This window comes from Notechis scutatus, chromosome 4 (genome assembly GCF_049901735.1).
Source record: "Notechis scutatus isolate UNSWTSFEM ecotype Mainland chromosome 4, rNotScu1.2, whole genome shotgun sequence".
NCBI classification, from domain to species: Eukaryota; Metazoa; Chordata; class Lepidosauria; order Squamata; family Elapidae; genus Notechis; species Notechis scutatus.
The window spans coordinates 91,368,804-91,396,654 of record NC_142012.1 but is presented as its reverse complement, the minus strand read 5'-3'; the positions used below and the strand labels follow the sequence as shown (position 1 = coordinate 91,396,654).

The 27,851-nt window shown below is 45.1% G+C and overlaps 1 protein-coding gene across 4 annotated transcripts in view; it reads left to right on the top strand.

The window, feature by feature from the left end:
- The window catches only part of PALD1 (phosphatase domain containing paladin 1), a 131,371-nt gene that overhangs the window by 45,466 nt on the left and 58,054 nt on the right, over window positions 1–27,851 (top strand). For all 4 annotated transcript variants that reach the window (XM_026681233.2, XM_087964096.1, XM_087964095.1 and 1 more), the window contains exons 2-11: window positions 4,159–4,353; window positions 5,740–5,842; window positions 6,221–6,400; window positions 6,945–7,109; window positions 8,706–8,866; window positions 13,307–13,382; window positions 16,008–16,159; window positions 16,826–16,922; window positions 20,077–20,181; window positions 27,051–27,146. In XM_026681233.2, the coding sequence (XP_026537018.2) occupies window positions 4,159–4,353; window positions 5,740–5,842; window positions 6,221–6,400; window positions 6,945–7,109; window positions 8,706–8,866; window positions 13,307–13,382; window positions 16,008–16,159; window positions 16,826–16,922; window positions 20,077–20,181; window positions 27,051–27,146 (1,330 nt within the window). The remainder of the gene's footprint in view (window positions 1–4,158; window positions 4,354–5,739; window positions 5,843–6,220; window positions 6,401–6,944; window positions 7,110–8,705; window positions 8,867–13,306; window positions 13,383–16,007; window positions 16,160–16,825; window positions 16,923–20,076; window positions 20,182–27,050; window positions 27,147–27,851) is intronic.

Here is a 27,851-nt window from a genome sequence, read left to right as displayed (position 1 = left end):
CTAGAAGATGGGTTCCTTTGCACATCTGGTGCCCCAGGCTCTAGCATAAAAATTGCTATGTAAGATCTTACGAAAAGACGGCAGGGTTGCAGTCAGCCTGCTCTCTGGAAGGATGATGTTCCCAAGGGTGAGAGCCACACAGAAAAGCTTCTCCTTATGGTACAGCCCAGAAAACTAAGGGACCAATTGGGATTGTTCTGGCGGGTCAGCTAATCAAAGTCCTCATCCGCCATTTGGAATGAGAGGGTGGCTGGAGTTGAGAAACGGATTGCATCTGAGCAACTTCTCCTGTCCCGGGGCCCTGAAACTCCCTCTGAGAATCTAAAGGAGATGAGAAGAGATACCTAGAACAGCACTGGTGAAGGACAATGTCATGCTCCATCAGAGTCTTAATCCGAGAAAGAAGCTGGACAGCTGACGGGGAATGGGAGTGTGGCTTTGTTGGCTGGGGAAGGGCAAACTCTGACTGGGCAGAGCAGGACAGAGGTAGAACAAGGGAGAGGGAGTTCAGAGGAAGAACCAGGCCCACCCACTCTTCTTCCTAGGGCACGCAGGGAAGAATGGAGAAGAGAGCAACATGGGTTGAGAGGCTTACAGGGAAGGAAAGGGCCCTGATTCCCTTTATTAGCCACAGCTGGGAAGACAGTTGATAAGAAAGGCAGGCTGCGTGCGGCAGGTTGTTGGGAGCAAACGTGACTTTATCCTGTGTTGTCATGGCGTATCTGTGTTCCCAACCATGTGAGTTTTGCCATGCCTTCAAGTCTGAAATTCTTGCTCCTGCCCTGCCAAACTAATTAGTTCAGTTTGGCTTGTTTGGATTTTAAGTTACAGTTTGGGTTGACCATATTTTGGACTTAATTTTCTGCAATCAAAGGTTGTTCCTGGGAGTTTTTCTCCAGACAGAAGGTAACCTGGGCATTGGTGGCAAAGTTGGAGATAATAAAGGGACTCTTATTGAATATCTGACTGTATTGCCTTTGTGCCACGCTCCGGGTCATCACAGACAAGAAGCAAACCTGATTGAACATGTCCTTATCATGATGAGGCCTACCTCATTGTGATAAGGACAGCAAAACATTACTGTTTCCCTGCCCTTATTGCATCTACAGATAGCCACTCATTTTTTTAAAACAAAGCAAACACATAATTGATCAACTAAATCAGTGGACCCAACCTTTTGGACACCAGGAACAGTTTCCATGGACAGAGGGCTTTTTGTGGACTGGAGGGGATGTGATTTGTGTGCTGCCTGTATCCTGCAGATGGGGCTTTGCTTGTTTGCGTGGCCTGGTTTTTGGCATGCTGTAGCTTGGCACCAGTCCATGGACTGGAGGTTGGGGACCCTTGAAATAAGTGACTAAATATAAAAATAAACAACTGAAAACTGATTGGGTTTCCAACCTTCTTCGAAAGAATCTGTGTCATGGTATATCACAGTGGTGGCTAACCTTTTTGGGTTCCTGTGCCGAAAATTGCACGTGCCAGAACCCAGAAGGCAATGCGTGCAGGACCCGAACACCCCCTGTGCATGCATGTGGGGACCCCCGCGCTGTGAGTTCTGTGCATGTATACATGATCCCTCCACACGCCATGCATCTCTGCACCATGCACATGCAACCCCCCTGTGCCATGTGTCTGTGCATGCAATCCCTGCACGCGCCATGTGTCTGCGAATGTGCACACAATCCCCCACGTGCACTGCACATCTCTGCACATGTGTGCGAGACCTCTGTGCATATCTGCGCATGCACACGTGTCTCCTTCACACCCCCGCCCCCGCACATGCGCACCAGATATCTGACAATCAGCTGGCAGGCGTGCATAGTGGGGCACTTCCAGATGACCTCGTGTGCCAGCAGAAGTGGCTCTGCATGGCACTTCTGGCACTCCTGCCATAGGTTCGCCATCACGGGTATATCACATCTGTGTTAACATGGGACAAGATGTTTTGATTGGCTGTTCCTGGAATTCTGGTTGCTACTCTAATTTCTACTCTGTGGATGGGCAGAATTTTCATGATGATAAACTTGAAAACCATCGAGTTTAATTTGTTTCACGTGCTCACAAGCTTCCTTATTAAAAGAATATTTATAATCACATGGTTATGGTGTTTTAAAAATTCATAAGCACTGATACTGTTTTACAGACAGTGGTCTACTTCATAAGATCCTTTGAGTTCAGATCTTTCTATAAAGCACTATTGAGTTCCAATTTGTTGTTTCTGCGACAATCTAGCAAGTCATTTTTCAGTACTTTGGTTCATTTTTTCCCCTATGCTGCTTATCACAGTTACTAATGGCTTACACACTATTGCAGTGGTGGCTAACCTTTTTGGGCTCCTGTGCCAAAAATTGTGCGCGCGCTTGCACGCGCGCACTCACGTGCCAGCACCCAGAAGGCAATGCACGCCCCCCCCCACGCTCCCTACACATAATCCCCACCCACCTACGCCCCACTGCCCCCTTACCTGCACTGCGCCTCACAGCTGATTTTCGGCCGGTGTGAGGCCTTTTTCGGCCTCCCAAAGGCTTGAGGAAGGCTTGTGCAGGCTTTGCAGGCCGTAAACTAGGCCCGTTTTGTCGCTTCCGGTATTTCCGGAAAAACAGGAAGTGATGAAATGGGCCTAGTTTTCAGCCTGCAGAAGCCTTCCTCAAGCCTTTGGGAGGCCAAAAAAAGGCCTCAAAACTGGCTGAAAATCAGCTGTGAGGCACGCATATGCCCAATGAGGTAAATTTGCCGGCAACTCACGTGCCGGCACAAATGGCTCTGTGTGCCATCTGTGGCACACGTGCCATAGGTTCACCATCATGGCACTATTGTATTTATGATGCACTGAAGATGTATACTATTTGGATTTATAGGTGACTGCATTCTGCTGAGTGCAGAAGCAATAGTAGGAGAGGGTCTTCTTGGTTGTAAAATCTTTAGCCTTCTGCAGAACTTTTTGGTCAAAGTTGCATCCATATTATAATACATGGAAGCAATAATTCTCTCTATCTGAGGGAAAAAATTCATGGAACAGGATGAAAAGCACCCGCTTCCTATACTGCCTAATATTTGCTTCTTTGGGTGGTTGATAAGATCTGGAGACTGCTGACAGTTTATGTGTCATGACACTGCAGGTGTTTATACCAAAATAAGCTTATGGTTAATATGTTAGAGTACTTGGCCGTCTTGCAAGATTTCAGCCGTGTTTTTAATATTTGGGCCTAGCAGTTGCTACCTATAAAAAAACATGCTGACTCAACTTGTTCAAATAAAGCTATGGCCCAATCCCCTGTTTGGTGTGCTACTGGTTTAATTAGCACCTCTTTAATAGGATTTAGTTGAAACTCTAATCACAGTGCAAGTCACAACACTGCAGGATTATGAATGGTTCTAAATACAGTACTTTCTTTCCAGACTATTTACCCAGTGTTTACCTTGTTTTATTAAACAAACAACTACTTTAGAAGTCGTCAGACTTGCCAGAAAGGACACCAATAGATCACTGGCTTGTGATCCCCCCCCACCCCGGTTTTGGGCAATACTTTCTGCAATGATTCATTTGCCAAGAACGACTTCATTATCTGCCACAGAATGCCAGGGTTTTAATTCCTAGATTGATGGCTGAAACGTACTTGTGGGTTCCTTATTCCTGTGCAACATCAGCTATGCCTTTTATCTCCAGTTTTGTGAAGAATGCCTGAGGTTTTTTCTTGAACAGAGTCTGAAAGCTCCAGTTCTGAAAACGAGGAAGATAACAACAATGGCCAAATAGTAACACCACTGCTACATGAACTATGCTGGCTTCCAGTTGCTTTCTAGGTCCAATTCAGGGTGCTAGTTATCTCCTTTAAAGCCTTACATGGTAGAGGAGCAAGTTGCTTGTAGGAGCACCTCTCATTGAAGGTATCTACCTGTCCTACTAGGCTAGATAGGGTGAGCATATTGTTATAAATATTGCCGTCAGATGGCTCTTCAGCCATGGAAGTCCTGTAAATAAATAAACACATGCAAAAAAATCCTGATTGCCTTTTCCTAAATATATTTTTCTTTTTTTTCTTCTCTCTCTCTCTCTCTCTCTCTCTCTCTCTCTCTCTTCCTTTCTTTTTGCAGAATACTGAAGTCTTAATCTTCCCCTTATCCTTATTCACCTGATTATTTTTATTGATACAGTTGCCTGTGGATTATGGGTACAACTGCCAGCACAGCCCAGCAGACAGTAGCAACAGCAACATTTGAGAATATTCACGGCAGTGGAGCCATGGAGGATCACCATTCCCTCAGCATACACTCCTTCCAGACCATTGGCCTCCACAATAACAAAGCCAAGTCTATCATTACTAATAAGGTGGCTCCTGTTGTCATTACGTGAGTTGCAACCACCAGCTATATTCTCTGCAGATCCTTTAATCTTTTTGTTTCAGCCCTCTGGAGCTTCGTTGTCTTCTAAGGGCTGTGATGTTGTCTATATAAAGAGTTAGGCCAGAGGTCTCCAAACTTGGCAACTTTAAGACTTGTAGACTTCAACTCCCAGAATTCTCCAGCCAGCTATGCTGGCTGGAGAATTCTGAGAGTTGAAGTCCACAAGTCTTAAAGTTGCCAAGTTTGGGGAATTCCCTGAGTTAGGCTAAGAAAAGAGGCCCAACATTTTTTTCCTTTCATAGTTTGTATTGAGTGTATGAACTTGGTACTCATACCTGGGGATAACAATAATTGAACAGCACAGCTGGAAACATCTGAAGAATACCAAATTAAGAAAGGCTTCTCTAAAAGCGAGCCATTTCTTCGTGTGGCCTACTAAATTGATTATAGTCCACTTGCCATGGATTATGGTTAGGGATTCTGTTCCCTCACCTGGTTTTCTTATCTCAGATGGGAATGGGCTGTAGAAAAATCTTGAAGCTGCAGAATGTCAGTAGTTAGTGGTCTTCGTTGGTGTAACACAGGCACAGAAACCTGCCCTAGGTATGACAGTTTGAATGCAGTCTCTTTCTTATTCCTATTCCCCAATTTTAAAACAATTAGCCACAGCATAAAATATAATTAACACGTTTTTGTTGGCATATAAAACTTGCAAGTTAAAACCAAACCTTACTAAGTTGATACGTTTTGAAACAAAGAATCGATGGTTTTGTTATTGGTTAAGCCAGACAGTTAGTAGCAGGACCCTGGAAAGCAAAAATGGATTTGAGAATTTTCATATGGTGGCAAATATGTTGGAAAATTGCTGTAATGAAACAATGATTTAAAGTTATTGACCATGTGAAGCACAACATAACAATTGTCTGCTATCCAGTTCCAAGTTCATAGATAATCAAATCAAATAAGACTGTGTGTATGTGTGTGTGTGTATGGCTTTTGTGTGTGTGTATCATTGTATTGTTAATTACAATGATATACACACACAAAAGCCATACACACACATATGTATAAGATGATATAAGAATCTAGGTCTTAGTTTTGCAAGATAACAACTTGGAGATACAATTAATGTTATTAATTGGATTGTAATTTTGTATGGACTATATAACTATGTATATGTTCAGTGTAAAATAGTACAGTTACAACAACTAATTTGACTTATGGCTGTGAGCTTGTTTATTTAGTGGCAGACTTTACCATCTGGGTAAGTTGTATCAACTTTCTGTGAATAGGAAATTAAGCAACAGAATCTTACGATGCTTATTTAATCGCAGAAAATATTCCAGTTGCAGAAAAACCAACCACGCAATTTCTGTCATGTGTTTCTTACAGCTACAATTGCAAACAAGAATTTCAAATACATGATGACTTATTGAAAGCCAGCTATTCTGTGGGGCGGATTACAGAATCTACTCCAGAACACTATCTTGTCCAGGTGAATGTTGCAGATTATGCATGGATATTCAGAAAGAGGTGATGATTTAAAACATTAAAAAAGATCTTTTCTGGGGCAAAAGATCAGCATTTTATTTCTCATAATGGCCGACAGAGGGCAAGAAACATGATGTAGCCTTCCTATTCTGGTTCCCTGCCCAATGAGTGGTGCATTGCAGCATGATACTGCTAAATATTTATTATTGAGCATTAATAGACAATGACCATAATAGGACTGTCTTCCATGAATTTGCCTGCAGATTCTCTGCAGATTCTCAAATCATGTTATTTTTGTGAAGATGTTAATTAACCAATTACCTACACTGCCTTCTTCTGCACATTAACATCTCTTCATTTTTTTGGTTATTGTTCCATTTAGGGGAAATATTTTATGGTCCGTGATGTATACGGCAAATTAGATGTCCTGAATACTTCCAGCACTTGTGGGGCTCCCAACTTTCGGCAGGCCAAAGGAGGATATGCCGTGTTCGGGATGGGGCAGCCCAGCTTTGGTGGATTCAAGCAAGTCCTGCAGAAGCTCCAGAATGATGGTCATAAGGTATGCAAGAAAGCCAAACTGAGATACACAGCTGGCTGGGGAATGTTGGCAGTTGAAGTCCTCAAGCCTTGAAGTTGCCAAGGTTGGACACCCTTTGCTGAAACAGTGGGTGAAAGTTCAGCATGCCTATTTGTGTTAGGACAAAGTTACGCTAAAGGACTCTTGTAGACCCCACATATTTTTCTGACAAACAGGGTTCAAATGCCACCTGCATTGTAGATATCAACATTTGCTTTTATGCACATGTCACTAGATGGGAGAAAACAGTGGAACTTCCATTTTCTCTCCATAGGCATTCTGATGTATCTTTGACTTTTTTCCTAACGACAACAGAAATCTGTTTCTTGCAGTGTATTTTTTGTTCTCTTGCAAACCTAGAAGTTTGCCCTTGAACAAATGCCCTGAAGGACAATGTGCAGAACGTCACACTAAAGTCCAAACTTTTAGATAATTACTGCAGACCAGAAAAGCTTTGTACGTAAATCAGCATTTCTCTACTCTCTCTTGAGAAGGTAGCCAACACTTGTTCTCTTTGTCATGGCAGGAATGTATTGTGTTCTGCATTCGTGAAGAACCTATACTTTTTCTGCGTATGGACAATGATTTCATCCCCTACACTCCAAGAGCAAAGGAGAACTTGAAGGAGAACCTACACAATCTGCACAGAGGTGTCAAAGTAGAAGACCTGGAAGTCTCTATTCGAAAAGAGGTGATTTTTGAGGGCTACTTGAAGGTGCACTGCATTTGAGATTTTCTGGAGATACATTTTCCCACTTTTATTATGGGTAATCCTCGACTTATGAACTATCGTTTAATGACCATTCAAAGTCACAATGGACTTTACAAAAGCTACTGATAACCCATCATCAGAATTATGACTGCCCCATTCCTCCTAGTGGTCATGTGATTCTATTTCAAGTGCATGGCAGTCGGCTCACATTTACAATCAATTGCAGCATTCCGCAGTCACGTGTCCATGATTTGTGGAGGTGGGTTTTTTTGCCATTTTCTGCTAGAAAATGACAAAAAACTCTAACCTTTGGATAGGCTGGATTCACTTAACAACTGTATTGGCTTGTCTAATGATCACGTGAGTCATTTAACAACTTTGGAAACTTACAACCATTGTAAATATGGTCGTAAACTCAAATCTGATCGTGTGATGTCTTGACTTAACAACCACAATGACTTATGACTGAAATTCTGGGCTGTATTGTGGTCATCAGTCAAGAACTACCTCTAATATCATTTATTCTATAACTTCCACTTTCTTCATAATGTGTCTTGAGTATTCTAACTTATTTCTTTTCCGAGACACCATTCCTTTTAAAAAAGAAGCACAGCTTTAATTACATTACTATATAGTTATGCTGTCCCATTCACTCCCACATAATGGTAGTTTAGTGGATTTATTAATATTTTCCAGCAATATCCCTTCACCAGAAACCCAGAACTGTCGCAATTTAAGTCAAGGCAAAAACAGACCAATGCTAGTCCACAGAGCACAAGGCACTTGAAAGTTTCCCAACAAGATAAACCCACCAGGCGAAGTTAAATGCATAATACAAGAAGGTTCATGAGGCAAGAAAAGTCCAGAGTTCACAAGGCACAATCCAAGCACAGAATCAAATCTAAAACAAGGCAGGAAACACACCGCTAGGAAATGAACACATTGTTCTCAACATCACCTCCCTCTGCCGGCTGTGCTAAATTGGGGCAGCCCATCAAGAAGGGTGAGGCTGCCTCCTCGTGAGTAATCTGGCTGACCTCATCTGCTCCTGCCTTTTCTCTGCCCTACGTGTTCTGGGATCAGGTGAAGAAGGCAGTTCTCCTTCCTCATCACTGACTGGCTGCAGCGGTGTGCTTTTCTCCACCTGAAGCCTCAGGGCTGTCCTGCTGTAGCCAAATCCCACTTAGATGGCTGCTAAGAGCCACTGACCAACTCCCCTCCAGATGTGCCCAGAACTGGTTCATCCCCCCTCTGAGTTGACATCTGGAAAGGTATCTGGGAAAGCATCCGATGGAGTATTTAGATATCTGCACAATACAGTATAAGCCTATCTGGCGTTATCTTGGTATCATAGTAGTCTTATGATCCAATCTTAATGTTGGTCCTGTAAGCTCTGCATGGACAACTTGAGATGAGTAGGACCAGAGCTTTTTCCTTTGTATCTCTACGATGAACCATTTAGCAAAGTCAGCAAGTAGGTCTAAGGAAGAAAACTGCATGTCGGCAGGTTGTATAGATAATGTTTTATAAAGCAAGCTTCTTCTCAGGTTGGTTTCTTGGATTTATCTGTTGAAGATACATGACTTTGCCCAGCTGAGTGAGAATATATATTACGTCTACAATGACATTGAACGTTTCAAAGATGAGCCGCATTCAGTCAAAATCTTCTGTGAAGAAGACATCCAAGTGACAGAGGAAGTGTACAAGAGGCCTGTCTTCCTGCTGCCATCTTATAGGTAAATTTCGGTGGAAGAGAATCTTGCCCTTATTAATAAATCTTATTTCTTTTCACCATTCTCTGTTTTACCTAAGTGGTAGCATTGCAAAACATTACAGGTAGTCCTCAATGTACAACTATTCGTTTAATGACCGTTCGAAGTTACAACAGCACTAAAAAAAAGTGATTTATTACTTTTTTTTCCACACTTATGACTATTGCAGCATCCCCATGGTCACATGATCAAAATTCGGGCACTTGGCAACTGGCATGTATTTATGACAGTTGCAATGTCCCGGGGTCATGTGATAGCCATTGGAACCCTTCCCAGACAGTTTCCAGCAAGCAAAGTCAATGGTGGAAGCCAGATTTACCTCACGATCCCGTGTTTCATTTAACAACTGCGCTGTTTCCCTTAAGAGCTGTGACAAGAAAGGTCATAAAATCTGCCTCGCTTAGCAACAGAAAGTTTGGGCTAAATTCAAGGTCTATCTGTATTCTAAGAATGTAGGTCATCTTTTTGAGCTGACAGGTTTATTAAAATTTAGAGGGAAATCCAGGCTGCTCTTACTTAGAGTCAGGATCCAAAATGACCACCACAGTAAGTGTGACTGTCACATGGACAGGAAATATTTCCTCAACTTGAAACTAATCTGTTCGATCTCCAGGACAATTACTAGCATCCTGGCTTTCATGGGCTTTTTTAGGGTTAAATGTATCTGTCCTCTTCCCCCAAGTTTAAGAAAATTTGTGGTTTCAGGTGCTCGAGCTGGTACCATACTTCCAACTCAACTATTGTTATTTCTAATTAAGAGCATCAAAATTAAAGTTGGAGAACTATTTTTATTAGGCATAACAACATAAAAATATAATAAAAAAGATAAATACATTATGCTGCATATCTTAACAGCTGCTAGGATTTCCTACGCACAATTTTGGAAGCAGGAAAATGTACCATCACAGGATGTTGTTATAAAAAAAAAATTTTAGACTGTGCAGAGATGGATAGACTAACAAAGCAAATAGCAGGAAACAAAAGGAAGGTAAAGGGAAGAGAGAAATGTAGAAAAGAAGGGGAAAAAAAGAGGGGGAGGCGTAGACCTCTGACTCCCTCTGGTGTAGTAGAATAAGCCATTAACATCAAACCTCCGCTTTTTACTTTCACATAATAGTATAAACTAACCATTTCTATAACAACACATCTATCTAATTGGTAAAACCCAAAATCAAAGTTTCATTTTTTCCCACCTAAGCACACAATCCAGAAACTGTTTCCAAGTAGAAACAAAAGTACTTACTTAATGTCTTTTCTTTGATCAAAACAGTCAGTTTAGCCATCTCTGCTAACTCCAACCAGCTTTTGCAGCCATTAGTTCATCGTAGGAACTGAAATATCCTTTCCATTTTTGTGCATAAAGTAACATTGCTGCAATCAACATATATAATAACATCAAGGTTCCCAAGTCTTTTTCCATTAAGCCCAAAATAAAAGTTTCTGGTTTTATCTTTATATTCACTTTAATAATTTTCTTTATTAGAGTTTGAATCCTACTCCAATTTTTCTTTGCTTGATCACATGTCCACCATAAATGTAAGGTCCCTTCTTTCCATTTACATTTCCAGCATTCATTTGAAACACCTTCATACATTCTGAATAACTTGTCTGGTGTTAAATACCAGCGACACATCATCTTATAGAAATTTTCTTTTCAATTATAATTTAATGTAAATTCTAACCCTTTCGTCCACATATTCTCCCATTGTTCAAGCATCACATAATACAATTCCTTGCCCAAGTCTTTACATGTTCACTTTTCAAATTCAATCTCAATAACATTTTGCAAACCTTAGCGATAGTACGTTCATCTCTACCTCACAGTAGGATTTCCAATTGATTTTTAACAAAGTCAAACCCGCAACTCTTTTTATCCAATTTAAATCTTTCTTCCAACTGCAAGTATATAAGCCAATGGCAGACACAATCTTCTGATTCTAACTCTTCCTTAGACTTGAGGGTGGGGTCACCAAAATTAAAAGAGATTATTTTAACCGTAGGTCCCCCACATTCCATCCTAACTCTTATTCCATTCCATTCCATTCCATTCCATTCCTTAATTCTGTGTTAATTCTAATCTATTCCCCTGCCCTCGCTCCTAACCACTCTTTCCTTCCCTACATCCCACCCCCTCCAAGTTCCCATGCTCACCCCTATTCCCCTCCCTCACCCTTCTGTGACCACTTCCAGATCCTCATTGCCCTTCTCCTCCCTCGGTCCTTCTATTTTCCCTTACCCTTGTCTTCCCCTCCCTATTTGTCTCCCTCCTACCTATTCCCTTCTCCTGGTACTCCTGCCCCTCTCCTATCCATGTCCCTCCCTCACCTTTCCACTCGCTCACCTCTGCAACCTGCAGGGATGAAGTCATGAAAACATTAGAATTCACCACCACCCCATTTGTTCTTTACCTGCCCTTCACCTCCCTGTCCCATTCCCCTCCCCTTCTCCCCCTCCCCCTCTTGCTCTACTCTGCATCATCCTACCCTTCCTCTTCCCTGGCCACCTCCCCCTCTCCTCCCCTCCTCTCCCTCCCCTCCCCTCATCCTCTCCCTCTCCCTCCCTCCCTCCTCTTTAGCTCTTGTAATAAACCTGCCTGTATGAAGTCATAAAAACATTAGAATTGCCCCTCCCTATTTGTGCCTATCTTCCTCTCCCTGTTCTGTCCCCCTCCCTCCCCTCTCCAACCGGGCCCTCTCCACTTCTTCGTCCCCCTTCTCTTTTCTCTCTTCATCCTCCTCCCTTCCCTTCCCTCTTTGTCCTGTCCCCCTTCCCTCTCCCCATCACCTCTCCTCCGCATCCCACTCCACCTCTTTTGCCTTTCCTCCCCTTCCCCATCTTCCTTTCCCTGACCCTCTCCCTCCCCTTTTATCCTCTTCCTCCCGTTCTCCATGCCAGTTCCTCCCCCTTTCCCCTCACCCTGATCCTGACCCTGGCTCTCAACCTCAGGCAGCCTCTCAGCCTTTTCTCTTCAGAGGGGGAAGCTTCCCCAGAAGCCCAGGAGCCCCACTGAAGAGCAACTTACCTCTGGGAAGGCATCTTAGCTTTGATGAACTGTTAACCAACAGCAACTGTCACTTTAGCCTGAAGGAATGAAGTCATAAAGCCACGAGAATTCCCAAGGAGATGACCTGTCTCACCTTATCCACCTATCAAAATTCACCTTCTCCTCCACCTTTGTGACCTACACCCATGCCACACAAGGGTCTCCAGGAAGCTGCCAAACCAATTAGTAAAGCTGCCTACTTGTCATATGTCTCTCTTTCACCTTGTCTTATTTAGTCAGTGAAGCTCCTTCCGTTTCCCCATCAAAAGAGGCAGGGCGCTGTAAACATTTGAGAAATGACAGTGGAAATAGAACATGGAGGGCAAATTAAACCACATGCAAACGTATCCTAGGGGATCAATCTGCTTGTGTACCTCAGTGGCAAGAGGGTCTTCTGCTTGAATGGGGTTGGACTAGAAGACCTCCAAGGTCCCTTCCAACTCTGTTATTCTGTTATTCTAATGATGGCTCCAAAAAAGGTTGTAAAATCAGGCTGGCTTACATCAGAAGGTTCTTCAAACTTGACAGCTTTAAGACTTGTGGACTTCAACGCCCAGAATTCTTCCTCCAGTCATGTTAGCTCAGGAATCCTGGGAGTTGAAGTCCACAAGTCTTAAAGCTGCCAAGTTTGAAGACCCTTGGCTTACATGATGACCCACTTTCTAACCGTCACAAATTATGCCTGTAATAGGGAGGCTCCTTTACAGTTGTGAGTAGTTGAAGACTACCTTTCATTTGTTCCATTTTGACTTAATGTATTCTGTAAATTTAGCCAAACGGTACCCTTTTTCAACAGACATGGTTGAATAAACCATGGCTTTTTTTTTTTAAACAAATTTTATTAATTTTAAAGACAAACAAACCATCATTAACCATTGAATACATAAAACCTCTTTCCATTATAAATTTTACAAGTTGAATAAAACATTATTTTATACAACATAATTCTATTTTACACCATTTCCATATGAACATATAAATATCTCTTAGCAAATTTCTCATTATTTCTCTTTACTCTTATTCAATTTCATCATTATTATTTTTTTTTCCTATATTTATCCAATTTATAGTTATCATCTTCATTTCTCTCTGACTTGGTTACCGTTATTCTCATCCAACATTCCTCCAAGTAAACCATGGCTTTTTGTCATGGTTAAAAATAAAGTCCTGGCTTTTTACTACGAAATGTATAACTGTTGCACGAGAAAGCAATATTGTACCCGAATTCCTTCTTTTCGTCATGCCAACGTGCTGAATTAAATGTTTTCTAAATGTCTCTATCCAAGAACACTTTGAAAGCTTGCCTGCATGTTCACAGAGGGTGTTTTCAAAAGCTGGAAATAATTCATTTTTCTCGGTAGGTACCATCGGCTGCCTTTGCCTGTGGACGGAGCGCCTTTAGAAACACAGTTTGATGCTTTCATCAGTTTCCTCCGGGTAAGACTTGATGCCAGATGTTAATCTACAAGCTTTCTTTTATTTAATAAGCTGACTTGGAAAAGGAAGTCCATGCAAGATGCTTGTTAGCAGAAGCTGGAAATTCTTCCTGTTGGGTGGAGATACTACAAACATTTGCTTTCCCTCCCCTCTGTATTTACATCTGCCGAGTGTAGATTCATGCGTCTATTTCTGGATCCCTCTAGCTGGTGTTTGAACACATGCATTTGCTAGACGCCTGTATTTGCTTTTGGATCATGCCTTACTGTATAGTTTTGTTGTGCCAAATGTAAAAAGGCTAATATCCCTTTCCCCAAACACACATGGTAAAAAGAAATACTGCACAAGCCAGCAAGAAATTAAACTTTGAAAGGCCTGTTTATTAGAAACCCATTAAAATAAATGCTTATTTGGGGGTGTGTGTGTGGATGAATTCTATAATACTGAATTTAATTAATGGGCATCCAATTGCTAGCTGCAGTGCCAGTGTTTACTTTGGACGTTTCATTGTTTTGCTAAGGCTGGAGACAGTTTTGGGAGATATTAAAAATATGCAAAGTGTCATGGGAACAATTACAGGATATATTCTAAGCTGTGTTTAAAATGTGGAGTTAATTTGATTAAGAGAATGAGAGAGGCTTTCCTCGTTTTGGGAAGCAATAAGCCATTCAATTGCAATTATAGAATGTTTTGTTTTTCTAAAAAAAGATTGACTTTTAAAATAACATGAGACTTCACATAAGATTTTTTTTTAATTACATAAGATTAAAAGGTAAGTCAGCTTGGTGTAACGGTTAAGGCATCAGGCTAGAAAATAGGGAATTCTAGTCCTCCCTCAGGCACTAAGCCAACTAGGTGGCCTGGGACCAGTCATACATAGTCAACTCTAAGAAAAAGACAATGGCAACCCACTTCCAAAAGCTTGGCAAGAAAGCTGCAGGGTCTTATTATCTAGGCAATTTCTAGAGTCAAGACTAACTCAAAGACACACACACACACACACACACAGAGAGAGAGAGAGAGAGAGAGAGAGAGAGAGAGAGATCAGATGATAATTAGGACTGCAGAAAAAACAATTGCTACCAACTTGCCTTCCATTGAGGACCTGTATACTGCATGAGTCAAAAAGAGGGCTGTGAAAATATTTACAGACCCCTCACATCCTGGACATAAACTGTTTCAACTCCTACCCTCTAAACCAGGGGTTCCCAACCTGGGGTGCTTGCACCCCCTGGGGGTGCGAGACGATATTCCAGGGGGTGCGAGAAAAGTCCAGGTAATTTTTATTTATTTTTATTATTTTTTTAAATTTATTTATTTATTTATTATGCAATGGATTAACTTTGTTTTCATTTTAGAGTTAAGTATTGTTATTTAGTGGCCGTCACATACATAGCTGAAAAGATTCAATCCTACCATATATTTAACGCATTCAGTAGTTCCTAAAGTCTAAATTTCAGGGGGTGTGAGGTTCGAGTGAAATTTCTTTAGGGGTGCGGGGCGAAAAAAAGGTTGGGAACCACTGCTCTAAACGATGCTATAGAGCACTGCATACCAGAACAAATAAATCCAAGGACAATTTTTCCCAAATGCCATCACTCTGTTAAACAAATAATTCCCTCAACACTGTCAAACTATTTACTGAGTCTGCATTAGTATTACTATAACTATTAATCTTCCCATCCTTCCTTTCATCCATGTCCTCCCACCTATGACTGTATGACTGTAACTTTGTTGCTTGTATCCTTATGATTTTTATTTTCCTAGTATGAGTTGATTGCTTATTGTACCATATGACAATTATTAAGTGTTGTACCTCATGATTCTTGACAAATGTATCTTTTCTTTTATGTACACTGAGAGTATACACATTCCTTGTGTATCCACCACACTTGGCCAATAAACCTATTCTATTCTATTCTATTCTATTCTATTCTATTCTATTCTATTCTATTCTATTCTATTCTATTCTAGAGCAACAACACACAATGTGTGTGAACTTTAGAAGATTTGGTTTTGCCAGTGGGACAGGGGAACGCAGAGTGAGATAGGAAACCCATCAAATGGTTCATTTGACTGTGTGTTGTTGCTGGAGGGTGGATGTGGAGGGGTTAATTGGGTTTTGTTTTTTTTAATTTTGTAAAAATTTTCTATACTGTGTTTTTATTGCTTGTAGGCCACCTGGACTCGCTATGAGCGAATAGGCGGCTATATAACTTTTCTAAATAAATAAATACATTTTAGGAAGCTGAAAGTTATTTTTCCTCTCACATAGTTGTTTGAAAGTCAGTCTTTTGACCAGCAGTGGGATCCTCCCTGTTCAACTACCGGTTTGGTGATTGCGCGCACATGCCCGCACATCTAATGCCCGCACAGCTTTTCCCACATCAGTTGAGGCCTGCAGTGCTAATCAGCTGAGAGGATAAAGAAGAGAAAAGTGCAGGGGCAGGTGGGAAGGCCGATCTTCTTTATCCTCTCAGCTGATTGGCTTTTATTCCTCCTCAGCTGATAATTGGAGGCTTTTTTTTACTACCAGGTTGAGTGAACCGGTCCGAACCGGCAGCATATCACCACTGCTTTTGACCAAATGGCAGCCCAACGAATGTGTATAATTCTGTCTTTCAGGAAAGTCCAAATCTGCTCCTTCTCCAAGATCCCAGCAAGCCACCTCCTGCTCTGGTGTTTAGTTGCCAAACTGGTGTTGGGACGACCAATTTCGCCATGGTCTTAGGAACTCTGGTCCTCTTTCACCGTAAAGGTGGTCTACCAAAACAAGAGTAAGAGCTGTATCGTATCTCCTACTAAGATGAAATGAAATGGGGAGGAAGTCACGATTATTTATAGGCACTGAAAATCTGCTTACATCAAAAAGGAATGGTTTTGTTCCTATCTCAGGGACTTGTATCACAAACTGAGAGGAATTAGAAACATTTTCCCCTTACATATGATTAGGATATTAGTGAAATATGGATTGAACTACATTAATGATATAATGATTGTCAATTTTACTATTTTAGGTATCATCCAAAATGCAAGATTTTTGAATATCTGTAAGGGTGTTAAATAGCTGGCTTGGGAAACTTTGTTGAGCAGTATTTTATATGCAACATTAAGAGAACAAAATATAGAACAACGTATTTTCAGTATGGGCATCAAGATTTCAAGTTTGATCAAGCTGTCTGCTATAGCTTCTTTTTAAATTTAATTTAATTTAAGTGTAATAGTACCAACCATTATATTAATAGTACATCAAATGTAATAGATTGTATATAAACCAATTCTTTGCTTCAGTAGGAATTTGTATTTTTTTCCCTTTATGTAGTGTTGATGAGAGCAGCTTGAAGTGCATCACATAACTTTAATAAAAGCAAAATTAGAAAGTTTGTTAAACTTTTGTGCCATTCCATGCATTAAGGAATATCTTTAATATTATCCAATCACAGCCTTCCACAGTCTCCCAAATATTCACCCAGGGAACAATTTCGGATTATTCAGAACTTCATTGGCATAGTACCCAAAGGGCAACAGATAGTGGAAGAGGTGAGTGAAACTAATTGTATGTTTTTCTTTTCAGTGATCTTCTTGTGCTTCATTGCCCCTTATTCTCATTGAGGCTAATTAATATCTCTGACAGAGTTACTTGTCTCAATCTGTGACAGCCTCTGATAAAGATCGGGATGCTCTACAAATTGTGTAGAAGAACATACAAGTTACACAGACAAATTAATGGAGCCTTCTTTAAATGAAGTATTACTGTATTTTTTGCTCCATAAGACGCACATTAACTTTAGAGGAGGAAAACAAGGAAAAAAAAATCTGCCTCTGCTTCCCAGCATCCATCAGTATTCATCTGGCTAGCATCCTTACAGCAAGCAGCAAACAGCCTGGTCAGCTTCAGCACGTTATCGCCGCCTGATTTAGCACAAGCAGCTGATTGGTGGTTGGATCGGCCTCCCGAAATACCACCGATTGTTGCCCCTGCACACCCCATTTTCGGCCTCCACGCGTCCCATTTTCAGCCCATTCCAGGCAGCGGGGGTTGCCACCATTTGCCGCCACTATTCACTGCTGACTGCTGCCACCGTTCATGACTGTTCGCCACTGCCACCTATCGCCGAAAACGGGATGCGCAGAAGCCAAAAATAGGGCACGTGTAGGCAGGGGTGGGATTCAGTTTTTTTAACAACCGGTTCTGTGGGCATGGCTTAGTTGGTGGGTGTGGCTAGGTGATCATGTGACTGGGTGGGCATGGCCAACTCGACATCACTCATGTCAAGGGGCGCTTCTCCTCGCCTGGCATGACTGGGGATGCTGCAACGGTCATAAGTGGGAAAATGGTCATAAGTCACTTTTTTCAGTGCCATTGCAACTTTGAATGGTCACTAAATGAACTGTTGTAAGTCAAGGATTACCTGTACAAAAATACAAAAAGCTTCTTTGCTTGCAAAAAGCTGCCCTAAATACCAATCATTAGATTAAAAATACCTGCAAGCCAGAGTTACAAATCAGGCAGGGTGCCAGAGTACCTTGAGGAATGAAAATAGTTAAAATGCAGTGATAACTATCAAGCAGCCAACTCTTGCTCATAAAGTGAAACCCTTCAGCGGAGAGGTCATTTAAGCTCTCCAGAAAAAGCACCCTCAGGAAAAGCAATCCTTAGATCCATTTGCACCACTTAAAGATACCAGCTGGTCTCACCTCACAAGATATCCTAAGGAAGTCATCCAGATTTAGGGAAAGGTCACATGCCCCCCAGAAAAGTAGTAAAAAAAATCAGTGCCAAGCTTGCATCCTGCCTCTTGGAAGTATACCCCAAAAGGACAGTGCCAGATAGTACTAAAGCAGTGAAGGAAGACCGCCTCCCCAGATAGAAAAAGAAACCATGAGGCAGGAAAAAATTTAAACACAATACAAATAATTAAATCACAACAGTAGCTGTTGTTTGTTGAAGCTGAATAGGGAAAATTATCCCATCAATAAACACAGGATTAAACCTTCACCAAGCACAGAATTAACCTTCACCAAAAACCAGTTTTAGACCAAAACTCAGAAAGGGTATATAAACTCAATGTCAATCTTTCTAGCTAGCCAAGAAGCCTTGTTGAATGTCATTCATCTTGGTTCCCTGTCACTAAAAGCTTTGCTTCATTATTCAATTATTTCTTTAAAGTGCTGATTGTCCAGGGAAGTATTTCCTCCCAACAGCAGTGTAAAAATCTTAAAACAACCTTCCCCTTTAAGAAAGCCAAGCCTCAGAAGCTCCGGAGACAGGAAGTCTAGGCTTTCTGCCAAGAATGTAATAAGGGTGGAAAAAAACAAAAGGAGATTGCTTCTAACTACCTGTTCTCTGAACTGCTTAGAAAGTTAACAAGGGGTTCTATAGAACCGGTAGAATCTCACCCCTGCGTGTAGGCCAAAAACAGGGCGTGTAGAGACTGAAGGGTGGGAGCCAGCGGGTGGATGGGGTTTCGGAAATATTCACTCCATAAGACGCACAGACACTTCCAGATACTTTTGGGAGACAAAATAAGTGCGTCTTATGGAGCAACAAATACGGTATATAGTCTGTGTGTGTGTGTGAGAGAGAGTGGGTGGATTACAATTCTCTGTGTTTCATTACATTAATTTTAGGAGATGATCAGGCAGAGTCCGAGGGAGGGATCAAATGCGTCATCAGTCATAAGTCCCTGTGCACCCAAAAGAGATCTAAGTCCAACCCATCTTGAATGCCTCCTTAATTCCTGCTCACTTCCCCTTCCCCCTGACCATTAGTAGCTCAGATTCTTGTAGAGAATTTAAGCTTGTAATAAATCTTTATACTCATTTGAACTGCCTGAATCTCCTAACTTCCCTGGTGCTTGACATTAATGTAGCCATTAATGATGAAAACAGCCTGATTATACAAAAAGAAATATTGAGTTCACCCCGTTATGACTAGAAAGACAATAAGCCTGCCTCACACCTGGATGCTCATCCAGAGGTTTTAGGACTGAAGTTCCCAGAATTCCCAGTGTTCACATTTGAAAGAGGCCATGGGAAAGCTGTACAAAATAGTGATATGTTTTATTGAAGAAGATATCTGAAGACATGGGAGTGGGTGGTTATTATATGTAAAAAGTAAACTGGGATAGAGATCACATTTTGGGTGGAAGTATTTTTTAGCATGTATAGCATAATAGTTAATTTGGCCCTGTGAGGCATTACGATGCTAAAACTTCATTCCTCCTTCTGGTAGTTTTCCTCTACCTTTTTGTCTATATTTCAATAAATTAAAGCTTTTTATGCTGAGGTTATTTACAAACACACATTTTTCATTTTGGCTGTGTCTTTAATGTCAGCATTTTCAGTATAGGGAAAAAGGAGGGGTTCATTTTTGAGAGGGGGAGGAAATCGGAAGTTTTTCTTCTCTAAAACTATTTAATTTATTTATATTTCATGTTTCTTAACTACCCATCTCCCCCTGAAATGATTAGAAACGGTCCTGCATTTCTTGAGGTTTGCCCATCCTACTTCACTGGTTCAAAATTCTGAAGCTGTACAGAGATTGAAGGACTACATAGTGCCTGTGCTTTCCCGTGTCTCATTTCAGTTAAAAAAAATATAGATTCCAGGTGACCATTAACAGAGGACACTGATAAAATAAAAATATGATTGAAGGGAATAAATTTTGACGTTTTCTCTTTGGCCTTCAAAGGTGGATGCTGCCATTGCCTTGTGTTCAGAAATGCACGATGTGAAGGAAGCCATCTATGAATACAAGAGGAAATTAGAAGGAATTGGAGAAGACTATCAAAACCAGGTATTAGTAGTTCTTTTTAAATGGTGACAAGATGCATGGCACTAGGCCTCGGCTTAGAACTGGTTGCTTAGCAACTGTTCAGAGTTACACTGGACCTTGAAAAAGGGACTTACATCCTGGTTTCCAAGTTCTTTTTTTTTTTTTTTTGACAACAATTTTATTGATTTTTAAAAACAAACAAAACAGACAAAAAAATAAAAACATCCAACTTTCTTTCATTAATGTACAAACAGTGTATTGGTTGGTTTACCAATTTTTTGTGCTTTTGTGTTTTGTGTTTCCAAGTTCTGATGTCTTCCCCCCATAGTCACACAACCACAATTTACGACAATTTTTGCCAGAAACTGGTGTTTGCTTCAGGCAAAAACTGCCCCATAGCGAACAATAGGTTCACTTAATGATCATAATATTCACCTAACAAGCATTGTGTTGACTTAACAGCCATCACAAAAAAGGTCATAATGAGATCTGGTGTCATGATATGACCAACACAATTATAACCATAATTGCAGGGCTCAAATTACAGTTTGTAACCTGAGGACTACCGGTAGTAAGTTCTCTCCTCAATGCTTTATGTATTTATACTTTGGATGACTGTTGTGATTACAATTTGTCTTCTTCGGAAAATGGAGATATCTAACTACAATGCAGTTAGAATTCTTAGGTTTTATTGGAAAAGTATCACAGATGGTAGATGGATACTTACGTAATTTACAGATCTTGCAAAAGGAGCCCTTCTTCATATAAGTTAAGGCTGGCAGTCTTTGATATCTAGGGTTGGACTAAGCGAAGGGTCTTCAAACTTGGCAAGTTTAAGACTTGTGGACTTAAATTCCCAGCATTCCTGAGCTAACATGACTGGAGGAGGAATTCTGGGAGTTGAAGCTGTCAAGTTTGAAGATCCCTGGATTAAGCATTTGTGGATGCCCAAGGCTAAAGTGCGATCATAATGCAGAATGGTGGGTTCAAAGTTTAAACATCTGTCTGAAGATTTTGGAATTTTATCTCTGATTTATACATTATACTGACTCTGCTGGTACTTTGCTTGTGTGGAGTGACCATTGAAAGTTACAATGGCACTGAAAAAAGTGACTTATGACCATTTTTCACACTTATGACTATAGCAGCATCCCCACAGTCATGAGAGACCAGGCGAGGAGATGTGTGCCTTGATGATATTGAGTTGGCCACGCCCAGCCAATAACATGACCACCAAGCCACATCCACCCAGTCACATGAGCACAAAGCCACACCCACCAACTAAGCCACGCCCACAGAACCAGTTGTTAAAAAATTTGAATCCCACCCCTGTGCAACGGTCATAAGTATGAAAAACAGTCGTAAGTATTTTTTTTCAGTGCTTTGTCGAACTTCAAATGGTCACTAAACAAATGGTTGTAAGTCAAGGACTATCTTTATTTGAAATTGCAGGAGCATTTTAGTAGATACCACCTTAAAATTACTGTAATGTGTGTATATTAAGAGCCATGATGTCTCATGGTTATGTAATGCTAACCCTCAAGTTCAGAGATTCTCTTAAGAAAAATGATAAATTTGCTAATTATTTCAACTTGCCATTGTATTTATTGGCTTTGCTATATTCTGTGAAGCCTTTTGTGCACTTTGCTTTTCTTAGCCTACCTGTTGCTTTGTGATTTAGTGACTTGCATTTGATTACCCCAGATAAGTTGTTACTTTTACTGTATATCATGAATATTTCAGTCTGCCAATTGGTTTATTTTCTATTTTTGTTGGGAGTGAGAGAAGTGCTTTTCTGTTACAACATGTAGCATCATCAAACAGTGACAAAAAGACTTTGTAAAAAGCTAAAAGAGAGACATGTGGCTTTAATTCTTCTTTTAAAAGCATCTTCCCCCGCCCACCGTGCCTAAAGACATATAAACAGGATAGGCTATAAAATTCTTGAGGTGTAAAAGATGACTATAAACAAAGAACTGTTTGTCCTGAAAGCCAGAAAGTTTTCCACTGGATAAATGTTTATCCAGAATATCACAAAACTATTTTGAATTTCCAAGTGAACTCTTGAGAGTTGAAAATGTAAGATCCTTGCTCTTAATTGTTTTTTATCACTGTTGTGATTTATTCTTCTTCCAAGGTATCGTGCTTAAAATGGAATTGGGCCTCAGCCCCTGTGAACCACCTAGTTCTTTGCATGAGAAGGAAATTGTAGAGTGACTCTTAAGCCCATCAGGAGAACTTTCTGTATCAGATAGCCCATATGCCTTAGTTAGGTCTTTATCTTGTTTTTTCTCTCTGGGTGTTTCAGCCTAATTTTATGGTATTGCAGGAGTCAGTAACACAATTCCTCAAGGCACCAAGTTCCTGTGACATCCCTTTATGACATGCATAGAAAAGCTCCCTCCCCATTTAATACTTAAAAATGGCTGAAATAGCATGAGATTGCCAAGTTCTTCAAGACTTTGTTATTGCACAAGGCTGTTTGGGGAGAAGTTCTTTTGAAGATTTCATCATGCTTTTATAAAAAGTTTGATACCTTGTAAGTGGGATCTCTAATAGCAATAGCACTTAGACTTACATTCCACTTTACAGTGCTTTACAGCCCTCTCTAAGTGGTTTACAGAGTCAGCTTATTGCCCCCAACAATTTGGATCCTCATTTTACCCATCTCGGAAGGATAGAAGGCTGAGTCAACCTTGAGCCTGGTGAGATTTGAACTGCCAAATTGCAGGCAGCCAGCAGTTAGCAGAAGTTTCCCCCATATTAAATTACCCAGGCCTTGTGCTCTGGAAAGGACACTCCAGCTTTGCATACCGCATTGAAACCGTGGGGGGGGGGGGGGGGGGGGGGGGGGGGGGGGGGGGGGGGGGGGGGGGGGGGGGGGGGGGGGGGGGGGGGGGGGGGGGGGGGGGGGGGGGGGGGGGGGGGGGGGGGGGGGGGGGGGGGGGGGGGGGGGGGGGGGGGGGGGGGGGGGGGGGGGGGGGGGGGGGGGGGGGGGGGGGGGGGGGGGGGGGGGGGGGGGGGGGGGGGGGGGGGGGGGGGGGGGGGGGGGGGGGGGGGGGGGGGGGGGGGGGGGGGGGGGGGGGGGGGGGGGGGGGGGGGGGGGGGGGGGGGGGGGGGGGGGGGGGGGGGGGGGGGGGGGGGGGGGGGGGGGGGGGGGGGGGGGGGGGGGGGGGGGGGGGGGGGGGGGGGGGGGGGGGGGGGGGGGGGGGGGGGGGGGGGGGGGGGGGGGGGGGGGGGGGGGGGGGGGGGGGGGGGGGGGGGGGGGGGGGGGGGGGGGGGGGGGGGGGGGGGGGGGGGGGGGGGGGGGGGGGGGGGGGGGGGGGGGGGGGGGGGGGGGGGGGGGGGGGGGGGGGGGGGGGGGGGGGGGGGGGGGGGGGGGGGGGGGGGGGGGGGGGGGGGGGGGGGGGGGGGGGGGGGGGGGGGGGGGGGGGGGGGGGGGGGGGGGGGGGGGGGGGGGGGGGGGGGGGGGGGGGGGGGGGGGGGGGGGGGGGGGGGGGGGGGGGGGGGGGGGGGGGGGGGGGGGGGGGGGGGGGGGGGGGGGGGGGGGGGGGGGGGGGGGGGGGGGGGGGGGGGGGGGGGGGGGGGGGGGGGGGGGGGGGGGGGGGGGGGGGGGGGGGGGGGGGGGGGGGGGGGGGGGGGGGGGGGGGGGGGGGGGGGGGGGGGGGGGGGGGGGGGGGGGGGGGGGGGGGGGGGGGGGGGGGGGGGGGGGGGGGGGGGGGGGGGGGGGGGGGGGGGGGGGGGGGGGGGGGGGGGGGGGGGGGGGGGGGGGGGGGGGGGGGGGGGGGGGGGGGGGGGGGGGGGGGGGGGGGGGGGGGGGGGGGGGGGGGGGGGGGGGGGGGGGGGGGGGGGGGGGGGGGGGGGGGGGGGGGGGGGGGGGGGGGGGGGGGGGGGGGGGGGGGGGGGGGGGGGGGGGGGGGGGGGGGGGGGGGGGGGGGGGGGGGGGGGGGGGGGGGGGGGGGGGGGGGGGGGGGGGGGGGGGGGGGGGGGGGGGGGGGGGGGGGGGGGGGGGGGGGGGGGGGGGGGGGGGGGGGGGGGGGGGGGGGGGGGGGGGGGGGGGGGGGGGGGGGGGGGGGGGGGGGGGGGGGGGGGGGGGGGGGGGGGGGGGGGGGGGGGGGGGGGGGGGGGGGGGGGGGGGGGGGGGGGGGGGGGGGGGGGGGGGGGGGGGGGGGGGGGGGGGGGGGGGGGGGGGGGGGGGGGGGGGGGGGGGGGGGGGGGGGGGGGGGGGGGGGGGGGGGGGGGGGGGGGGGGGGGGGGGGGGGGGGGGGGGGGGGGGGGGGGGGGGGGGGGGGGGGGGGGGGGGGGGGGGGGGGGGGGGGGGGGGGGGGGGGGGGGGGGGGGGGGGGGGGGGGGGGGGGGGGGGGGGGGGGGGGGGGGGGGGGGGGGGGGGGGGGGGGGGGGGGGGGGGGGGGGGGGGGGGGGGGGGGGGGGGGGGGGGGGGGGGGGGGGGGGGGGGGGGGGGGGGGGGGGGGGGGGGGGGGGGGGGGGGGGGGGGGGGGGGGGGGGGGGGGGGGGGGGGGGGGGGGGGGGGGGGGGGGGGGGGGGGGGGGGGGGGGGGGGGGGGGGGGGGGGGGGGGGGGGGGGGGGGGGGGGGGGGGGGGGGGGGGGGGGGGGGGGGGGGGGGGGGGGGGGGGGGGGGGGGGGGGGGGGGGGGGGGGGGGGGGGGGGGGGGGGGGGGGGGGGGGGGGGGGGGGGGGGGGGGGGGGGGGGGGGGGGGGGGGGGGGGGGGGGGGGGGGGGGGGGGGGGGGGGGGGGGGGGGGGGGGGGGGGGGGGGGGGGGGGGGGGGGGGGGGGGGGGGGGGGGGGGGGGGGGGGGGGGGGGGGGGGGGGGGGGGGGGGGGGGGGGGGGGGGGGGGGGGGGGGGGGGGGGGGGGGGGGGGGGGGGGGGGGGGGGGGGGGGGGGGGGGGGGGGGGGGGGGGGGGGGGGGGGGGGGGGGGGGGGGAAACAACACGGGAAGCGGCAGTTATCGGTTTCATAGCACGATACTATAGTCTCTTGAGACTGAAGGATGCCAATTCAATTCAAATCATGATTCAGTCATGATTTAAATTGGCTTGACTTAAATCAGATCCATTCTGTTCTGAGCAGTGGTTTTGTGAGAATAATTTAGCTTTTTCTCTTGAAGTGATTTTCAGGTTGTCCTCACAGCATGTAGTGTATATCTTCACCAGCTCTAAAAGATCACCCTTTGCAAGTCACTTTACTTATAAACACAGTTAATGTTTATATGAAACTCAAGCAGAGCAACAGCTCTTCTCAAACAATGTCATCTTTGTGGAAAGCAGCAGAACATATATATCTGTGACACATGGCAAGTCTCTAAGCCAAATGAGGACTGGCAGAATTCTTGTTTTTGTTACTTTCTGGGACTGCAAAAATTGGAGCAAAATATCCAATGCCTGGCACATCCCCCACAATTTATTGTTATGCTATCTTTATGTGATAGGTTGTACAGGTTATGGAGATTTGATGTATACCTAATGCAGTCTTTCTTTAATAAATAAAAGCAGGCTTTATAAAATATATAATTTATTCATATCTTTTCAATTCAATTGCATAGAATGTGAAGGATGTTTGTTTTTGTTTTATTTTTGTAGTTTTCTTATGTATAATATACACTGAAGATGGCATTTAATTTCGTTGTATGAGGTACAATGACAATAAAGTAAAGTAATAGTAATATCTAAACGTACGATAAGATCTCAGTAAATATCCTTTCAAGGAAAACCATAAAACATAAGCACTATTTATAAAACTCTGTTGCAGATCTCTGCATTTGAGAGCAGTGAGATAGTTGGATTTCTGCCATCACTATCATTTATTTTAACATGTGGATGGAAATAGCCTGTGAAGGGAAATATTTCTAAGTACATTTCTTAAATCTTTTTGATAAATGACTTCAGGGTGGATTTTTCTTGGAGGATAACAAGTAAATAGTAATTAAAGGCAATTATATAATTTAAGATTTCAATGGATCCTTGTCAAATTCTCTCTCTTTCAAAACCACATGAAACCTTTCTGTGTTTGTTCAAGGTCTGTTTTGTCCATAAAGACCCATACAGAACCAATGTAATTTTTTTTTAAAAAAACTAGAGGTAGACCAGGATTATTTTATCTAAATTGTCACACAGTTTTGAAATTCATGGTATGGTATTAATAGAACATAATTGCTGAGCTTAGCTTATGTCACAGAAATTGACAGGAGGATACAGTTTGCAGTGGATAATGGAGACCATGATTGTGCTGTCATTGTTTCTTGGAAGGAAAATGGTGCTTTCCAAAGTTGAGTTACCCAAAGAATAGAGGTCTTTGGCAGATGTCTGCATTAGAAAATCTTGGTCTTAAACATGAATCCCCAATCTTGTTTGGAATCTTTAAAAAACGGCCACTGAAAGATTCATTTATTCACAAGATGCCTGTCGCAGTGACATAACCATATACCGATTTGGTGGCAACTCCTTAGACCAAAATATGTTGTACTCCCCTTGGTATTTTCTTTTCCTAAGATCATGGAGGCTCAGTTAGATTTTCTAGAAATAAAACTTAAGCTGTATTTTTTGGGGGGCTTGCTTATTATTTTTTAATTTTTAAATCATAGATATATATATGTGTGTAATGTCGTGATTTGAGTACTGCTTGATTGATATTCCTAAATTATTTTTTTCAAAGATAGGGCGTGTTAGTTGTAGCATAGTTTTAAGTAATAATTTACATTGAGAGGCAAATTTACAAATTTGTTTGCAACTCTTTCTCTCTCTCTCAATATATGCATAAATATAGTTGGTTCATTGGAATAAGTTAGATGCCGAAAAGTGTATATTTTCAGCTTAGCAATTCCATAAGCCTTATGCTATTATTACCTGGGTTGTTTCCTCTGTTTGCGTTGTAGAAGAACAGCACCAAAGAGTGTTTCCTTCAGAAGATGCTACAGAGGCTTGAATGCTATTTCTTCTTGATTGCTTTCAATTATTACCTCCATGAACAGGTGAGCGTACTTCTATGAACCATCGTCTTGCAGTGTGCACTTCCCAATCCCTGCTACAGACAAGTGACACATAACAATCATGTTTGGCCATGTATGTCTCTAAAGCTCCATCTTTTTCTTCATGGCTTATCAGGGTATAATTCATATGTTCATACATAACTAAATTCCATCTTCCATTAACTCAATATCCAGTAAGGCTAATAGTGAGTGGCACTTTCTTCTGACAACAGTAGAGAATCACATCATGCTGACCCATGTTACAGTTTCTTATTCCGTAGACTAGGCCAGTGATGGCTAACCTTTTCGGCACTGAGTGCCTAAAGTGCGCATGCATATCCCCAAAATGCAGTGCGCACACGTCCCTGCGCATGTGCCCTGCCCCGTGCATGCACCCCACATATGCACACACATCCCTGTGCATGCACATGCATCTCCTACGCATGCACTCACCCCACACATGCATGCGCACCCCATGTATATGTCCCGCCCCGTACATGCACCCCCCCCCCCACATGCGCAGCAGAGACCCGAAGACCAGCTGGCTGGTGGGAGGTGCACATGCATGCGTGGTAGAGCTGAGCTGGGGTGACAACTCACGTGCCTGGAGAGAGGACTCTGTGTGCCACCTGTGGCACATGTGCCATAGGTTCGCCATCATGAGACTAGGCAGTACAACTGAAAAATCTATGTGTCTCACTTATCAAA